General features: G+C 42.0%; 1 protein-coding gene across 1 annotated transcript; it reads right to left on the bottom strand.

The window, feature by feature from the left end:
• Positions 1–9,600: 9,600 nt before the first annotated feature.
• LOC147537994 (uncharacterized) lies at positions 9,601–15,803 on the bottom strand. Its single transcript, XM_086642909.1, has 10 exons — positions 15,078–15,803; positions 14,460–14,960; positions 13,451–14,359; positions 12,947–13,177; positions 12,145–12,800; positions 11,275–11,360; positions 10,769–10,858; positions 10,474–10,668; positions 10,278–10,346; positions 9,601–9,938 (listed from the first exon to the last, which is right to left on the bottom strand). The coding sequence occupies exons 1-10, from the start codon at positions 15,801–15,803 to the stop codon at positions 9,601–9,603; spliced, it is 3,801 nt and encodes a 1,266-aa protein (XP_086499035.1).
• Positions 15,804–16,636: the final 833 nt, after the last annotated feature.

Genomic DNA, 16,636 nt, shown 5'->3' with positions numbered 1-16,636 from the left:
TTTTGGTTTTCTTTTTGTGGGTTGTGAACAGTAGTATGTTGATGTATTTTATTTTGCTGTGTTCTTTTGTTTTTTGGGAGGTGTGGTTTTTGTTATTCCTCCTGCTGGTATAGGCTAAGGTTGATTGTTGTTTGGTTCTTGTTGCGGGTCTAGCTCCCTTTTTAGCCTGCTGATTAATAAAAAAAAGTCAATTCTTTGACATGTGAAATCAAACTTTCAAGTGTTTGGTAGAGCCTGGGAAATTATAGGGTGCCTTAAAAAGGAAATTTACTATTGGACTGCTTTGAGATATTTATTAGGCTTCTTTAAGGTGCCTGTAGGAAAGCCATGTTTCTTCCCCAAAATGGCTTAATAGAGAGAGAAACGACTATGAACTGTCATTATTTTTTCTACACAGTTCTTCTTTGAATAGATCTTGCATCAAACATGAGTTTGGATTAATGGTTTGGAGTTCTATTATTCGAACAACATGGATATTGCAACATAGAGAGAAATCAAAGAAAATCAATGACTAACTAATATAAATTGACGACACATAATTGAGTTATGGTGAACTCATCACAAATCTCAGATCAGTTAACACACTTTAACATCTACTGAATCAAGGTGGTACAACTAACAAAGCATGGTTCGATTATACTTATCTGATTTGGTCGTGGTGGAAAGCCAGAAACAACAAGCATTTCAATGGAGTGGAGCCAAATCTGAACCAGATCCACCGGTCTTCTTTCCTCGAACTAAGATATGTTCCCTCATACTCGATTCAAGATACTCATCTATCTTCTACTGTTATACACACAGATACTTGAATTCCACCACCATCAGGTATCATTAAGATTAACGTTGATGGAGGTTTCAACACAACAAGAAGAACAACAGCGGCAGTAGCAAGAAACTCGGTTGGTGATGTTATCTCCTCAACTAAAGACATCTTCCCTCCCATCTCGGTTTTAGACAGTGAGCTTAGAGGCGTAAAATTAGGGTTGGATTTAGGGTTTCAGCTTGGAGAAAGTGGTTTTATAGTGGAATGTGATTCCCCCATTATCGTTGGATTCCTATCCAACGACCAATAAAACACTCCGTGGAGACTGCTATATCACCTTAATGAGACCCGCACAAGAATCAATGAGTTGACGGTCATAATCACCCACTGTCCAAGAAGCAGCAATAGCCTTGCTCATGAGTTGGCAACAGCTTGAAATATTTATCTCTTTTCGTCTTTTATAACATTTACTCAGTCAAACTTTGTAATCCTTTCTCTGTGACTGGTATTTTTATGGCGATAAAAAAAAAGAATCTGAAAACCAGTTTCGCTGGTTGAAATAACGATGTTGAGTACTAGCCGTTGGGTAGTTTTTAGTTTCAACTCGTGGAACCAGTTTCAAGATCTTTTTCTTTTTAAAATCAAAACGATATTTTTATCTTGCTTGTTATAAACCAGAGAAAAAGCTCAAAATCTTTTTGTTTGTACCGTCTCCACTTCTTGTGGTTGAAAGAAATGATGCAAATTGGTGAGAACTCGTAAAACCCTAATCTTCTGCGTTGTCTTAAAATTTTGAAGGATTTCTTGGAACTGGAAAGGAGGAATTTATTGCTCAGATTGGATTGCTTTTTTTTTTTTTGCAACTCAGATTGGATTGCTGTGTTAATAATAAGGTACGTACGGTCGAGGTGATCCTTCAAACCCTAATCTTTGACCTGTTATTAATTTTAACTTTTTCCACTTAAATTATGCCCTGCTTCAAAATCCTCACTTTCGTGTTACTTGTCCAAGTTCATATTTGATTTAATTCCTTTTCAAGAGCCTTAAACAGCTTCTTGTTCTTGTCGTTGCTTGTTTTAGGAATTATGCTGCTCAAATTTCTGTGCAGAACCATAGTGTTCTTGTTTCATTTGTGTTAAGGAATTCTATTATGAAATGCAATAGGCTTAAAGATGAAGTTAATGAAGATTGGATCTAGGTTAATCTCCATCAATCTTGTTTTTCTAATATTGATTTTAATTTTCTTAAAAATGGATGTCAGAAAGTACAATGAGTTTTGGAGGATCAGAAGAGATCTAGTTTTCTGAACAGTCAAGACATCAACTTCTCAGAGCACATGCATGTTTTCATTCTTTTATCCTTGCATATGGTCACAACAATTCTAGTTTTCAGAACCCTTCAGTTTCATTCATGTCAAAATTTGTTTTGCTTTAACGAAAACTTAACTTCGTAGGTTACTGATATTTTCTCTTCAACTGTAACTATTTGGATGCGTCAATTTAGGTCTATGCGATTCTGGTTGAGAACGCTCACAACAGAGGCGAGAAAACCATCTCCTGTTTCAGCTTCTTCACTTTGAAGTTATGGTCTATGTTGTTTTGGTAAATTGATACATATGTTTTCCCCTAAGGATCAAACTTCGTTCACCTCACGGAGAGTAACAAATCATATCACCCAACCAAGTTAGGGTTTTCGACTTCGTTGCAGTCTTACATTGTTCAAGGCTCAACATCTGATCACATGAACATTTATTTACAAGTATAGATTAATCTTGAGTGAGTCCAACTTAAAAATTCAGTTGATATAGGGAGAGAATGCAAGTAACAGAAATATTGCGTAATTTTTTTTTTTTTTTGACAATGATAAGCGGGAGAAGCCCAAACCGAATACAATGAGATAAAACTAAATAAAATAGCAAAGAAATCAAATTACATCATTTCATTAGCCCTACCCTTTCCTCATTCGCACTATCCCTCTAGAGTCTGCATTAACAATATTGACTAGTTCCACCGCCAGTTGACTAACATTCAAGTGAGTTACTCCCGGTCCGAGCCTCATCCAAAACAAGTGATCAACAACTTGGTTTGCTTCCCTATAGACACAAAACATCCGAAATTGGCTCTTAAGCCTCTGAACTCTCTTCCATAAACGCCTCCGAAAACTCAAAAATATTTTGGTAATTATCTTTTCTGTGACCCGGAAAATAGAAAGACCTAATTTGAATATGATTCTAATTATGCTTTCTCTATATAAGGGTCATTGGAGAACAGAAAAGGGGTGGATTTTTCTTGTGGATTTTTCTCAGAAAGAAAAATATACAACCCTCTCTCTCTCTCTCTCTCTCTCTCTCTCTCTCAATATACAGCTAGTGGAGAGATAGGATTCTAGAGAAAAAGCTCCCGTTCTATCAATCTAGTTAAGAAGAAGAGTTATTCTCAACCTTCTATTAAGTTCTAGCAGTCTGAAAGGAAGGGAGATCAAGTTAACGCACTCGGTGTCTCAAGTAGAGGAGCTACAATTGAAGCTCTCGATCTTCACACGCGATTGGAAAGGTTCGAGGGAAAAACGCGTTCAAGGTATTTATCCCTCTTCTAGTTCATTGATTAGTTCATGCTTTATCAATCGTGGTAATCTAGTGTTAACATATAGATGTTTGAGATTCTGCTTAGAACACTAGATAGTTGTATTAGATACACACATAATCCTACAGTGGCATCACGAGCCGGTTGCATGAAACTATCTTTGACTAGACGAATTAGATTCGAAGTTGATTAAGTAGATAATTTTATGTTTAGATTCAGCTTTAGACATGAAATTGATTAGTTTAAATTAGATTTAGACGTAATCGGATAGAAATTGAAAGGGTTTCAATGTATAAAACTTTAAAATTTCGAGTTTTTATAAAGTGTTTTCGAAAATAAGTTTTAAAAGTTGATGGTTTTTTGAAAATAAGTTTCAAAATCTGTTGTTTTTGATGAATTTTCATCAAAAACAGCAGCTAAAGTTGGTGGATCATAAAAACAGGAAGGAAGAAGCTGTTGTCCAAGAGCCGGACTGACCAGGACGCGTCCCAAAACGCGTCTGGCCAGTCGCAGGCGTCTCGGACGCGTCCCAGTCCCTCTCGGACTCCCAGTCCGAGAATGTCTCGGGCAGAGACGCGTCCGAGAATGTCTCGGACAACAGACGCGTCCGAGATTGTCTCGAACTGGGATCCCGAAAGATCCGCGTCCCAGCACGTGAGGTCGCGTCAGCAGACGCGACCGACACTGTCCCTTCCAGACGCGTCGAGGACGCGTCTGGGGAAACCCAAGCCATCTCGGACTTGGAGTCCGAGATGACCTAAGATGCGTCCTAGGTCAGATGCGTCCCAGGACGCGTTTGGCGCATCCCGACCATCTCGGACTTCCTGTCCGAGATGTGCAAGCTTGGACAGACGCGTCCAGGACGCGTCCGTGGGCAAGGGACGCGTCTGGCCTAGGGCCAGGAGGCGTCCACTCGAAGGACTTGTCACGTTCTGGAACGTGCCAATCAGGGTCCGACCATGGCTCGGACCTTGACCATGACCAGTCTTGGTCTTCCCGAGACTAGTCAAAAGGTCCCTTGACCAAGTTTGACTTAAGTCTTTAGAGTTTGACTCGGGTCTTTTGGGCTTTGACTTGAGTGGGAGGTTTCGACTTTTCTTCTTCCGACTTTAACCATATTTTTTTTTTTCCGAAAGTGACCCGGGCCATCCGAAGGCCCGAAACGGAGTTTTTCCAAAAACGATTTCAAAATCTTTTTAGGATAAATCCAAAACGAGCCATTAGTCCGAATTTTACAAAAACTAGACTTTAGGCACGTTTGACATAAAGATGTCAGTAGTATCTCCCGAATAGCTACTTAGAACATAGCAAACCTAGATTCAACCTTAGGAAGCGAATCTCATACATACTTGGGTGTTTTATGAATGCCATATTATTATGTATGTGTGTATGGCCATAGAATTGCTCTATTCTTGTTTTTAAGCACAAATGTGTGCCCGATGTATTAATTAATTTAATTTCAAGTTTACACGATCTGCGAATCGTTAAGTCTTGTAATTAGAGTTAAGGGTCCAATAAAGTCCATTGAAGAGCCAAAGGATGAGAGCGTGGTTCGAGTGGGAGAATTCAATGGAAGTTCGGGGATGGAGATCCAGGCGAAACAAGCAAAGAACCTAAGAAGATTAGATCTTTTAGGTTAGGGGTCATACTAGGATCATGTCTGCTTGATGTATTTTCTCGCGCGCATTTACTTATTTATTTACGTTTTATGTCGTGTATGATTATGTTAGAGTTCACAGTAATGCATGCATGCTAAAAACGTAAAAGTCCCCAAAAGGAATTTTGAGTAATGCCTACCCAGATTAAGACACCTGTTGAGCCCTTGTTCATCGATGGTGGGTCATGCCAAAGCAGGGTGCCATCTTTTACCTCGAGACAATACGGGTAGATCTATGAAGAGGTCTACGCGTCTAAATGGTTATTCTCAACGAGTCAGCAAATGGGTTTTGGATTTCGAGGCAAAAGGATGAATTTAACACATAAGTGTTATTTATCAACCAAGAGTCATAGGAGTATGATCAGTAAAGAGTTACTCACAATTAGATAGAGATCTATACGACTTTCTAGATTGGGAGGAAGATCAGAGAAGAGTTCTCGATGCTTCGAATAAAGAAAGCGCTATAGAGATACCAGAAAGAGAAGAGGAAATCGGTGCCTATGTTATAGAGGTCAATTTGGCAGATACGACTGATTTCCCTTCATGGGTATTTGATACCGGTTGTGGAGCACATATAATCTCGGAATTAGATGGGCTCAAGAGAATCATATATCTGACAAAGAACGAGATGGTTCTACGAGTCGCAAACAAAGCAAGAGTTGTTTTTTTTTTTATAATGATAAGCGGGAGAAGCCCGAATCAAAAACAAGGAAAAAAGAAGTCAAAAAACAGCAAGGAATTCAAATTTACATCATTTCATTAGCCCCAACCCTTCCTCATTCTCACTGTTCCTCTAGAATCCGCATTGACAATGTTGACTAATTTCACCGGGAGTTGACTAATATTCAAATGAGTGACACCCGGTCCAAGCTTCATCTTTGACAAGAAATCAGCAGCCTGATTGGCTTCTCTATAGACATGGAAAACCCGAAAACTCCGAAATTGGCTACGCAGCCTCTGAACTCTATGCCACAACCGCCTCGCCCTCCATGGTAATTTCTGATCTGGTTTTGCAAGAAGTAACTTGATATTCATCGAGTCAAGACCAAGCTCAACTTCCTGCACTCCGGCACTAAGTGCTAACTCTAAACCCAACTCGACACCCTGTAGCTCGTGTATGAAGATAGTCTGCCCATCAACCTGACCTGTGGCTGCTCTTACAACATGCCCCTCCGAGTCTCGAATAATGGCTCCACACCCCGCCTCCACCTCATTCAGCGCTCCATCCGTGTTAATCATATATCTCCCTGCCATCGGCCGAGTCCATTTACATGAAGTATAGACCGGCTTTTGGAGCGAGATAGTAAGATTCCATCGATCAATGGTTCTCTGATTCTCCTCTGTATCTTCGAATCGTTTGGTAACTGTATTCAGCTTTATCCTCACTTCATCACAAATAGTGTGTACAATCAGCCCCGGTGACATGACATTACTTCTAAATACCCTGTTATTCCGCTCCTTCCAAACATGATAGATATAGGCACTTAAAAGCAGACGACCCACTCGGGCAGCAATAGAAAACCCACCAAAGTGATTAATACACCACTGTATCTCCCCTTCCCAATCAGCAGCACATACTCTCCGAAATCCCATCTTGAGTAATAGCGATTCCCATATAATCTTTGTGACTGAACAACCAAAGAACAAATGGAAATCCGTTTCTTCATCTTCCCCATAGAATATGCATGTAGTGTCTATACTCATACCCCAACTAGCCAGTAACGATCTAGTTTTGAGGCGTCTTCGAAAAGCAAGCCACGTGATAAAGCAATGCTTGGGTATACCACCCGATGACCATACTAATGAAGTCCAGCTCAATCGGGGTCCTCTAGGTCGAATTGCTTCATACGTCTCTTTGAGAGTGAATTCACCATTGTGGCTAGGCATCCAGATCACCTCGTCTCTGAGAGTACTATCTACCACCACCTCTCTTGCCTCAACCTCAATCGACCCTAACATAGCTGCAACATGGTTAGGAAAGACCCAGCCTGACTGCTCTATAAATTGAGAAACCCGGGCATCTAGATGAAGGTGAGAATCATATCTATAAACCTCCTCGAAAACATCATACAGAAGACCACGAGGATGCCATAAGTCAGTCCAAAATTTGGTATCACGACCATCCCCCAAAGAAGTACCAATAAGTCGCCGAGCCGTCGCAAGAGTTGTTGCGGTGGCTGTAAGAACCTATAAGCTTTAGTCTAGAAACTGGATTGATACTAGTACTACATAATTGCTATTCTGTACCTATTATTTCAAGGAACATCGTCTCTGCGTCGACTCTAGACAAAGAGGGATATCATGTAATAATGAAGAACAAATGTTGTTCTTTATACAAAGATGAGATGTTCTACACCTGTGCTAGACTACGCAATGGTCTCTATGTTATGAACATAGAAGACGAAATCCTGAACATAGACACGAAACGGCTTCGTACTCAAGATTCTAACCAAGGCTATCTCTGGCATTGTCGTTTAGGCAACATTAACATGAAACGCATGCAGAAACTCCATGCAAATGGACTTCTGGGATCGTGTGATTTAGAATCATACGATACATGTGAACCATGCTTAGTGGGAATTTATTGATTGGTTCTTTTGTGGGACAACGACTTCCTTTTTCTCTGGTTCGAAGGGTTCTGTCTTCTCATTGGAGACCAAAAGGGGAGATGTTCTTGACTGTTTATGGGGATTTTTCTTACATTATTCGATTCTCTTTGGAAGAAGACAAACAAAGGATTTTGGAATTTGAGCCTATGTACATTGCTAATAGGTTGTTTTTTGTTCGTCCACGGAGTCTGTTCATTGAAGATGATATAGCTTCTATGAAACTCTTCCTGTTTGGGTATGTTTCACGAATGTCCCGATGTTCTTGTGGAATCCTAAGGGGTTAGCCATGATTGCTAGTCAGTTGGGTAAACCAATCATGTTGGATGAACCTACTGCTCGAAGATCACGGCTAGCTTATGCTCGAGTTTGTATTGAAATTCCTAAGGATTGTTCTATGCCTGAGGTAATTTCCTTTGCTATTAAAAATGCTAAGCAAGTTAACATTAATGTTGAATATGCATGGAAACCTTTGAAATGCTCTGGTTGTGGTGTTTTTGGGCACTCTGCGGGTAAATGTAAATTAGATGCTCGACAAAATGCCCAAGAGAATAGTGAGGCTGCAGCTAGTATGAAGGAGCCTGAGTTAAATAGGACTCATATTGTTGCTGGTACCCGTGCTCAGGGTGTGGTTCCTATCATGGTTCCCCCTGCTAAGGGTGTTATTATCTCTTCTGCTTGTGTTCAGGGTGTTGAGCCTTTGGTTCCCTCTGCAAAAAGTAAGAGTGAGATGATTATTCCTTCTTCTTCTAGTATTGCTGAGCCTATGGATGAGGGTGCTTGGACTGAAGTTAATAGGTCTAAGAAGAATAAGAAATTTGATGGTGCAAGGAGGTTAGTGGCTGATCCTAGGGTTGATAACACCTCTGGTAATGCTGCTAAAAGACTTTGTGTGGGAGATTCTAGTGAATCTGCTGCCATGGATGAAGGTGGTGCTCAGCCTGGGCACTCTGGGGTGGTCTCTAAGGCTGCTATGTTTGGAGGGAGTTTGGCTACTATACAGCCAAGTCAGAGGTTGAAGGGGGAGAGGACCTATTAGGTCTGTCAATGATTAGTGTTGGAGTTTGGAATGTGAGGGGATTAAATGATTCCCTCAAACTCAAGGAGGTGGTGAAGTTTATTAGAAGTAATAAGTTGAGTTTGTGTAGTGTGGTAGAATCCCATGTTGATATTAGGAATAAGGATAAGGTTAAGCATTCCCTTATGCCTACTTGGAGTTGGCTGCACAACTATAATTGTGATGACTCAGGGAGGATCTGGATAGTGTGGGGATCCTTGTCAACTTGATGTTTCCTTGGTTTCCATGACAGATCAGATTGTGACTGTGAGGGTGGTGTTTAGAGATGGCAGAGGCTTCATGCTCTCTAACATTTATGCTAGGAATAATTTAGTGGACAGAAGGGCTTTATGGTTTGTTCTGAGTAATCTTGCTCAGCTCCATGATGGTCCCTGGTTGGTGATGGGGGATTTTAATACCTTCCTAAGGGTGGAGGAGAAATTGGGTGGTTCTGCTATTAAACCTAGGGAATTGGATGATTTTAAAGATTGTGTTAGAGATACTCATCTTTTTGATTGTCCATTTTCTGGGTGCTTCTTCACTTGGTTTAATATGCAGGTTGGGGAGAAGAATGTGGTTGTTAAGCTGGATAAAGCTATGGTTAATATTGAGTGGGTTCAGGAGTTGTTTTTTTGCATTAATCAGCAGGCATTAAGGGGAGCCAGACCCACAAAAACAAAGAACATTACAAGCAACCTAGCCAATACCCTTAGGAGCACCAACCCTAGAAGCAAGCAGCAGAACAAAATACAGACCACAACCAACCATGCTAAACTTAGTCACTACAAAATAAACAAAACCAAAACAAGAAAGAAAAACAACAGACTGCGTCATTGCTTCCTTTTCCGCACTACTCCAAGTTTGTCAGCTTCAACTAAAGCAACAAGCTCAGGCTCCAAATCTCCTGACCAAAGAACTTCTTCACCATCATGGGGTCAATGCTTAGAAAGCCAGTCCGCAACTTGGTTCAGCTCACGAAAGACATGCTTCACCATACTTAAAACACAAGCAGCTCTAAGCTTCTGAATGCTACTGAACAAGTCAGCAACTTCCCAAGGAGGCTCCATGTCTGCAGAGGATAAAATTGAATATGCTCTCGTCGAATCAGTAGCAATCATCACTCTTGATAATTGCAACCTAGTTGCCAATCTAATCCCAGCCTCAATACCTTGAAACTCATGGAAAATGACTGATCTAGGCCTAGACTTCCCTCTTAAAGCAACCAGAACCTTACCAAAATGGTCTCTCAAAATACAACCATACCCAGCACCCCCTTCAGAATAAGATCCATCTGAATTGAGCATAACCACACCCTCATCTGGGCCCTTTCACTTGAGGGACAGGAGCTTTGGGCTGACACACTGCACATCCAAGTTCCACTCATCAGCAGCCATCCTGCTCCTTAAGGAATCATTAAACTTAAGAGAGACAGACTGAGCTTTCATTCTAACATCAGCCACAATCATATTCAACACCTCCTGACTGTTTCTAGGAGGCTCCAAGTGCACCCTTCTATTCCTTTCCCATCATATGTGATAAAGAAACCCATTAAAAGCCAGCCTACCTAAGAGAGCCAACCCATCCTTTCCATGAAACATAGCTGAACACTAACCCACTTCACCCTCCCAGTCCCTGCTAGAAACCTTAATAAGACCCAGCATCTGAAAGAGTCTTTTCCAAACTGAAACAGAAAAAAACACACTGAAAAAATAGATGATGCTCCTCCTCACTCTCACATCCACATAACACACAGGAAGGATCCACCTCAATCCCCCAAAAAAGAAGCTTGCACTTGGTGATAAGCCCACCCCTCAAGACCACCCAAGCTATGAAGTTGTGCCTAGGGATATTATGAGAAAACCAAATAAGACGATGCCAAGGAACCACTGGCTTGGACTGCCTCAAAGCCTCATAAGTGCTCTTAAGAGTAAAAACTCCCTTCTCATTAATCTTCCATATCTTCCTGTCCTTCCTCTCCATCACAACAGGGACTTCCACCAATCCTGCAACAATAGTGTTCAAATGAACAGCTAAGTGTCTAGGGACAGACTAGATTCCATCTGCAAATACAATTACTCACAGGGGCCTGAGCATACAAGGTACTGTCAAACTTAAAGTTATCATCATAGAACCTAGACAGGACTCCCAATGGGTGCCAATGATCAAACCAAAAGCTAGTATCCTTCCCATTTCCTACCACATGAAAGGCAAACTCTAAACCATAACTTCTATAATGCAACAACCTTCGCCACATCCAAGAAGCACTACTAGGGATAGCCATCAACCAAAAATTCTTCTTTTTGATGAAATGTGACTTCACCTAATCCACCCAAAGAATGTCCTTTTCAATAAAAATATCCCATATGTGCCTCAAGCAGCTAGCCATATTCAGGGTCACTAGGCTCCTAAACCAAGCCCACCCTCAACACAAGGATAACAAATATTCCCCCACCCAATAATAGCCTTCTTCACAGCCATATTAGGTCCAGACCATAAAAATTTACTAAAAAGGAGCTCAAGCTCCCTAAGCACCCTTTTAGGGAGATCAAACACACTAAGCCAAAACAGGACCATGCTTTGCAAGATAGATTTAATAATAACCACCCTACCAGCATAAGAAAGGAATCTTGTCTTCCAAGATTGGATTCTAGCAAGAACTTTGTCTATGAGAGGCAAGCAGTCAGCATACTTCAATCTAGAAGAAATAAGTGGTACACCAAGGTATGGGTGGGAATTGGGCGGGTACGGACGTCCATGGGCACTTGAAGCATCGGGACGGGCGGGTCGGGCACGAAACTTTCAATGGATATTAGGGTAAGCGGGTTAATCGGGCGGGCAATTTTGAAATTCGGCTTGCTCATTATCCGCCCATTAAGAAGTTCGGGTAATTCGGGAATGGGCGGGCGGGTAGTGGGTAAGCTCATTACTTGAAATTTCATCTCTTTTTGTAAAGTCTCCAAACACCTTTCCTAATTCTAAAGAGGCAATTTGGGATTAAAATTAGATATTATTTGTGTTGTTCTTTTTAGAAATTCAATCTCACATTAATAACTAATGAAGAATTTTTATGAGATATAATATAAACTTATCCCTCTCCTTGCTCCTTCAAAGCCAAACACTACTTCAGTAACCTACTAGGAATTCTCTTGGGTCATTGCAAAACAATGCATTGGTTCGTATGGTTTCCCTTAAATATATTGTTTACCATCTTAACTAGGCCTAGCAACATGAAATGTTAGGCTTCATCAACCCAAAAAATTGATGTAGTTTGGTTTGTTATCATTGGGCGATGTTAAGTGGGCGCGGGCATGGGCGGGTGCGCGGGTAGAGGTTTTAACCCATGCCCGTCCACCAAAACTTGGCGGGCTGGGCGGGTTATGCCCCTGACAGGCACGGGCGTCCATGGTCCTCGTTGGGCTCGGGTGTCCGTGGACGGGTGCGGGCTCATGGGCAAAAATCCCACCCCTACACCAAGGTACCTAACAGGAAGAGAAGCCAATTCAAAGCCCAGCACATCATGTAACCAGAGAACATTATCATCAGAGATACCAGCAACAAACAAAGAATTTTTGCTCTGATTCACTCTCAAGCCAGTGCAGTCAAACAAGGAATCAAGAACCTCAGCCAAAGCCATGGCAGAACCAAAATCTCCCTTAGAGAACACCAAAACATCATCAGCAAAGGCCAAGTGAGTAATTAAAGGTTTAAAACATTTGGGATGAAGCTGGAATCTCTTCACTTTAACCATATCAAGAAGCAGAACATTAAACACCTCCATCACTATAACAAACAAGTAAGGAGACATAGGGCAACCTTGCCTCACACCTCTCTGCCCCTTGATGTATCCACATGAACTCCCATTCACCATCACAGAAAACCTAGAAGAGGAAATACAAGCATAAACCCACTGCCTGAATTTGCAAGGGAACCTCGTCCTCTCCATAACCTTCATAAGAGCATCCCACTCAATTATGTCATAAGCCTTCTGTAAATCAATCTTTTTAGCACACCTAGGAGGACCCAAAGTCTTATGGTAATCCCTAGTGAGTTCATGAGCTAGTAGAATATTATCCTGAATGCATCTACCCGAGATAAAGCATGACTGACAAGGACTTACCAATTTAGAGATAACCTCCTTCATTATCACAGTCAAGATTTTAGTAATACATTTATAAACAATATTGCAACATGAAATAGGTCTAAAATCAGTGACCCCATCAGCATTCTTAGACTTAGGGATCAAAGTAACAAGGGTAGAGCTTACCTCACCCAGCAACTTACCTGAGGAAAAAATCTCAGCACAGCTTTAGTAAAATCATCACCCACAATGTCGCAACATGTCTTAAAGAAATGAGCAGTGAACCCATCAGGTCCAGGGGACTTGTCAGAACCAATAAAGGAAAGGGCAAAAACCACTTCATCTCTAGTGACCTCCCTGACTAACATGGCAGCCTCATAATCCTCCAAAACTTGGCCAAACTCCATACTATTCAGCACCTCAGGAACACCTCTCTGATAGTGAGAAACCCCAAACATACTCTGATAATAGGCCACACTGAGCCACTAAATCATCCCTAATTACTTTTTCATGCTCATCATTATAAAGAAAAGGAATGTTATTCCTAGATCTCCTTTCTTTTAGTGAAGCATGAAAAAACTTAGTGTTGTTGTCCCCCAAATGAATTTTTTGGACTCTGGATTTCTGTCTCAACATGCTCTCCTCCTTCTTAGCCAAAGTAAAGAACTCAGCTACAGCCTTCCTTTCAGCCACCCTAGTTTGCTCACAAGCAGGATGACCTGAAGATGAGCCTGAAGAGACTCCATCTCCCTCCTAGCCACCTGAACTTGAGAAGAAAAGTCCCTAAACTTCTTTTTTTTCCACAACAACAAGGTTGCCTTCACCTTCTTAAGCCTACTCACCAACCTATACATAGGATTGCCAGTGACCTTAACCTTCCAAGCATTGGACACCACTTCCATAAATCCCTCCTCTTCTACCCAGCAATTGAAGAACTTGAAAGGCCTAGGCCCTACTCCAGTCCCTTCAAACAAACTCAGAACACAAGGAGAGTGATCAGACACCCCAGGAATCGAGAATTCAGCCTTAGCCTGAGAAAACTCTTGAACCCAATCAATATTAACCAAGGCCCTGTCCAACTTTTCAGCCACATTGGAGACTCCCATTTGAGCATTAGACCAAGTAAAAGAACAACCTGAAAAGAGGCAATCAAATAATTGTGTGTCCCTAACACATTCCTGAAAATCAACAAGGTCCATTGGCTTAACTACAGCTCCACCAAGCTTCTCCTCCACACTCAAAATAGTATTAAAATCCCCCATCACCACCCAAGGACCAACATAACTCTGAGAAATCCTCCTCATCTCAGACCACAATCTTCTTCTTTCCACAACCAAGTTCCTTACATAAATGCAAGAAAACAAGAAACTCCTACCATCCCTCATCATCACAGAAACAGTAAGAGATTGATCAGTCATATAATCCAAGGTAACAACAAGTTGACAAGGATCCCATCCCAACCAGACTCTACCTGATCTATCCCAATCATAGTTGCTTACCCAACTCCAAGTTGGCATAAGAGAATGGAGCACTTTCTCATTATTGCTAACATCTACATGTGTCTCTAACAACCCACACAAACACAACTTATTACTCCTAATGAATTTGACAACCTCCTTTATTCAGAGGGAATCATTTAGCCCCCTCACATTCCAACAACCATAACTAATCATTAATAGTTCTAATAGGTCCCCTGCCCTTCAACTTAGGGGTTACCTGACTGAGAACCACACTCCCTCCAAATATAGGAGCCTCAGAAGCTACCCCAGACTGCTCAGAATGAGCATCACCAATCTCCATTGAGTCAGGTCCACCAGACTCAATTCCCACACATAACCTCTTAGCGGCATTGCCACCAATCTTATCTGTCAAAGGATCAGCAACTAGCCTCCTAGACCCATCAAACTTCTTGTTCTTTTTGGACCTACCCACCTCAGTCCAACCCCCTTTCTCCATCACCTTATCATGCTGACCAGAGGAAGAACTAGCCATCTCCTTCATACTGTTTGCAAGAGGAGCCCCTGGGGGCTCAAACCCCTGAGCACAAGCAGAAAGGATGGCAATACCCTTAGCAGGGGCCACCAAATGTGGTGCAGCACCCTGAACACGGCCACTATTAACAGTAGAACCTGTCTCCCTCACAGCCCCATGCATACCAGCTCCTGGAACAGCTGGATCAACAGGTGACTTCTCTGGGACCTTTTCTCGAACAGTTACCTAACAGTTTCCTAAAGAATGTCCAAAGACACCACAACCTGAACATTTTAAGGGTCTCCATGCATATTCAACAGGAATGTTAATTTGTCTAGTATCTTTAACAACAAAAGAGATTACCTCAGGCATGGAACACTCCTTAGGTATTTCAATGCAAACACGAGCATAAGCCAACCGTGATCTCTTGGTTGTTGGTTCATCCAACATAATTGGCTTCCCCAACTGACTAGCAATCATGGCTAACCCTTTAGCATTCCGTAGAAACATAGGGACATTTCGGAAACAAACCCAAACTGGTACAATTTTCCTAGCAGCAATGTCATCCTCCATGAACAAACTCCAGGGACGAACAAAGAACAACCTATTCACAATATAAAGAGGCTCCATCTCCAAGATTCGTTGCCTATCCTCTTCCAACGAAAAACGGATAATGTAAGAAGCATCCCTATGAACAGTCAAGAACATCTCCCCCTTGGGTTTCCACCGAGAAGTCAGAACCCTAAGAACCAGAGGGAAAGGTAATCGCTGACCAACAAACGACCCAATCAACAAATTCTCACAGTCTCTGATCTCCTCCTCAAAATCCTCAAGCTTAAGCTTAGGAAGCTCACCATCCTTGCAGATTTTAGGAGGTGTAAACTCCAGTTTAGCTCGATATTTCTTTTCCTCAGGCCGAAAAAGAGAAGCCCAACTCGAACTTCCACCCTGATCCTTCGACCTACCATCAGGTTGATCCATTTCCTCCTCACCCAAGCTTTTCTGTTTTGGTGGAGATTCAGAGCCCGAAGGAGCCGAACCACCACCAGGAGCAGGGAGGAGAAGCTTCGCCTCCATCTCAGTCGACATGTTCCCTCAAAGGAAACTTGCTGACGAAAAGGAAACAATGGACACGGAGACAGAAAACTCAATATTCAGGAGACCACCAACCACCAAACACCCAAGAACAACAGAGCAGAAAGTGGCGCCGCCTACCCTAGCAAATCCACTCAGCACTTTCTCTCTCCTATTTAGGTCTTTTCTGCCTCTATCACTCCTTCACCTTTAGCATTCAAATTCTCCTTCCCACCAGCTTCAGCCACACACTGCCTCTTGGAAGCCTTCACTTTCGCACCTTCTTCCAAAAGAGTGGGCACAAAAGCTCTCCTAGTGCTCTCATTCTTAACCTGCTTCTTAGACTTAACCTCTGTCCAGCCACCATCCTTCATCACCCCCTCTGGCAAGCCAGGAGTTGATGATGAAGCTTCTCCAATAACACTGTTTGCGGGAAAAACACCCTGGGGTATTTTCACCTGAGCACAAGTGCTATCAATGGGAGAAGAACCCTTAGCAAGGGAAACCTCAATAGGTTTCAAACCTTGAGCTCGTGTAAACAATTTGGGTGAACTTAGCTCCTTATGAATATCAGTAGCAGCAGCCATCTCAACATCAGAACTCTCTTGAGCATTTCGTCGAACAGGTTCCCTACATCTTCCATGAGCATGACCAAATGAACCACAATTAGAACACTTAAGTGGCCTCCATGAATACTCAACTCTAACCTTAAATGCCCTCTCCCCTTTTACCATGAAAGAAAGTACCTCATGCATGGTACAGTCCTTAGAAATTTCGATACAAACTCGAGCATAATCAGTTCGAGTTCTCTTCTCAGTAGGTTCATCAAGCATTATTGGCCTCCCAAT

The sequence above is a fragment of the Eschscholzia californica genome, unplaced genomic scaffold (assembly GCF_041429995.1).
Source record: "Eschscholzia californica isolate CP2 unplaced genomic scaffold, dmEscCali1.0.p SCAF_5, whole genome shotgun sequence".
Lineage (NCBI taxonomy): Eukaryota > Viridiplantae > Streptophyta > Magnoliopsida > Ranunculales > Papaveraceae > Eschscholzia > Eschscholzia californica.
Note: the sequence above shows the minus strand (reverse complement) of the source record. Positions and strands in the feature narration are given on the sequence as shown.

Coding starts and splice junctions, on each gene's coding strand:
- LOC147537994 (XM_086642909.1), bottom strand. CDS start 15,803: ATGTCGACTGAGATGGAGGCGAAGCTTCTCCTCCCTGCTCCTGGTGGT. Junction 11,361..12,144: donor TTGGCTTCTCTTCCTGTTAG/GTACCTTGGTGT, acceptor TATTTCTTCTAG/ATTGAAGTATGCTGACTGCT. Junction 10,669..10,768: donor TGATAACTTTAAGTTTGACA/GTACCTTGTATG, acceptor CTATTGTTGCAG/GATTGGTGGAAGTCCCTGTT.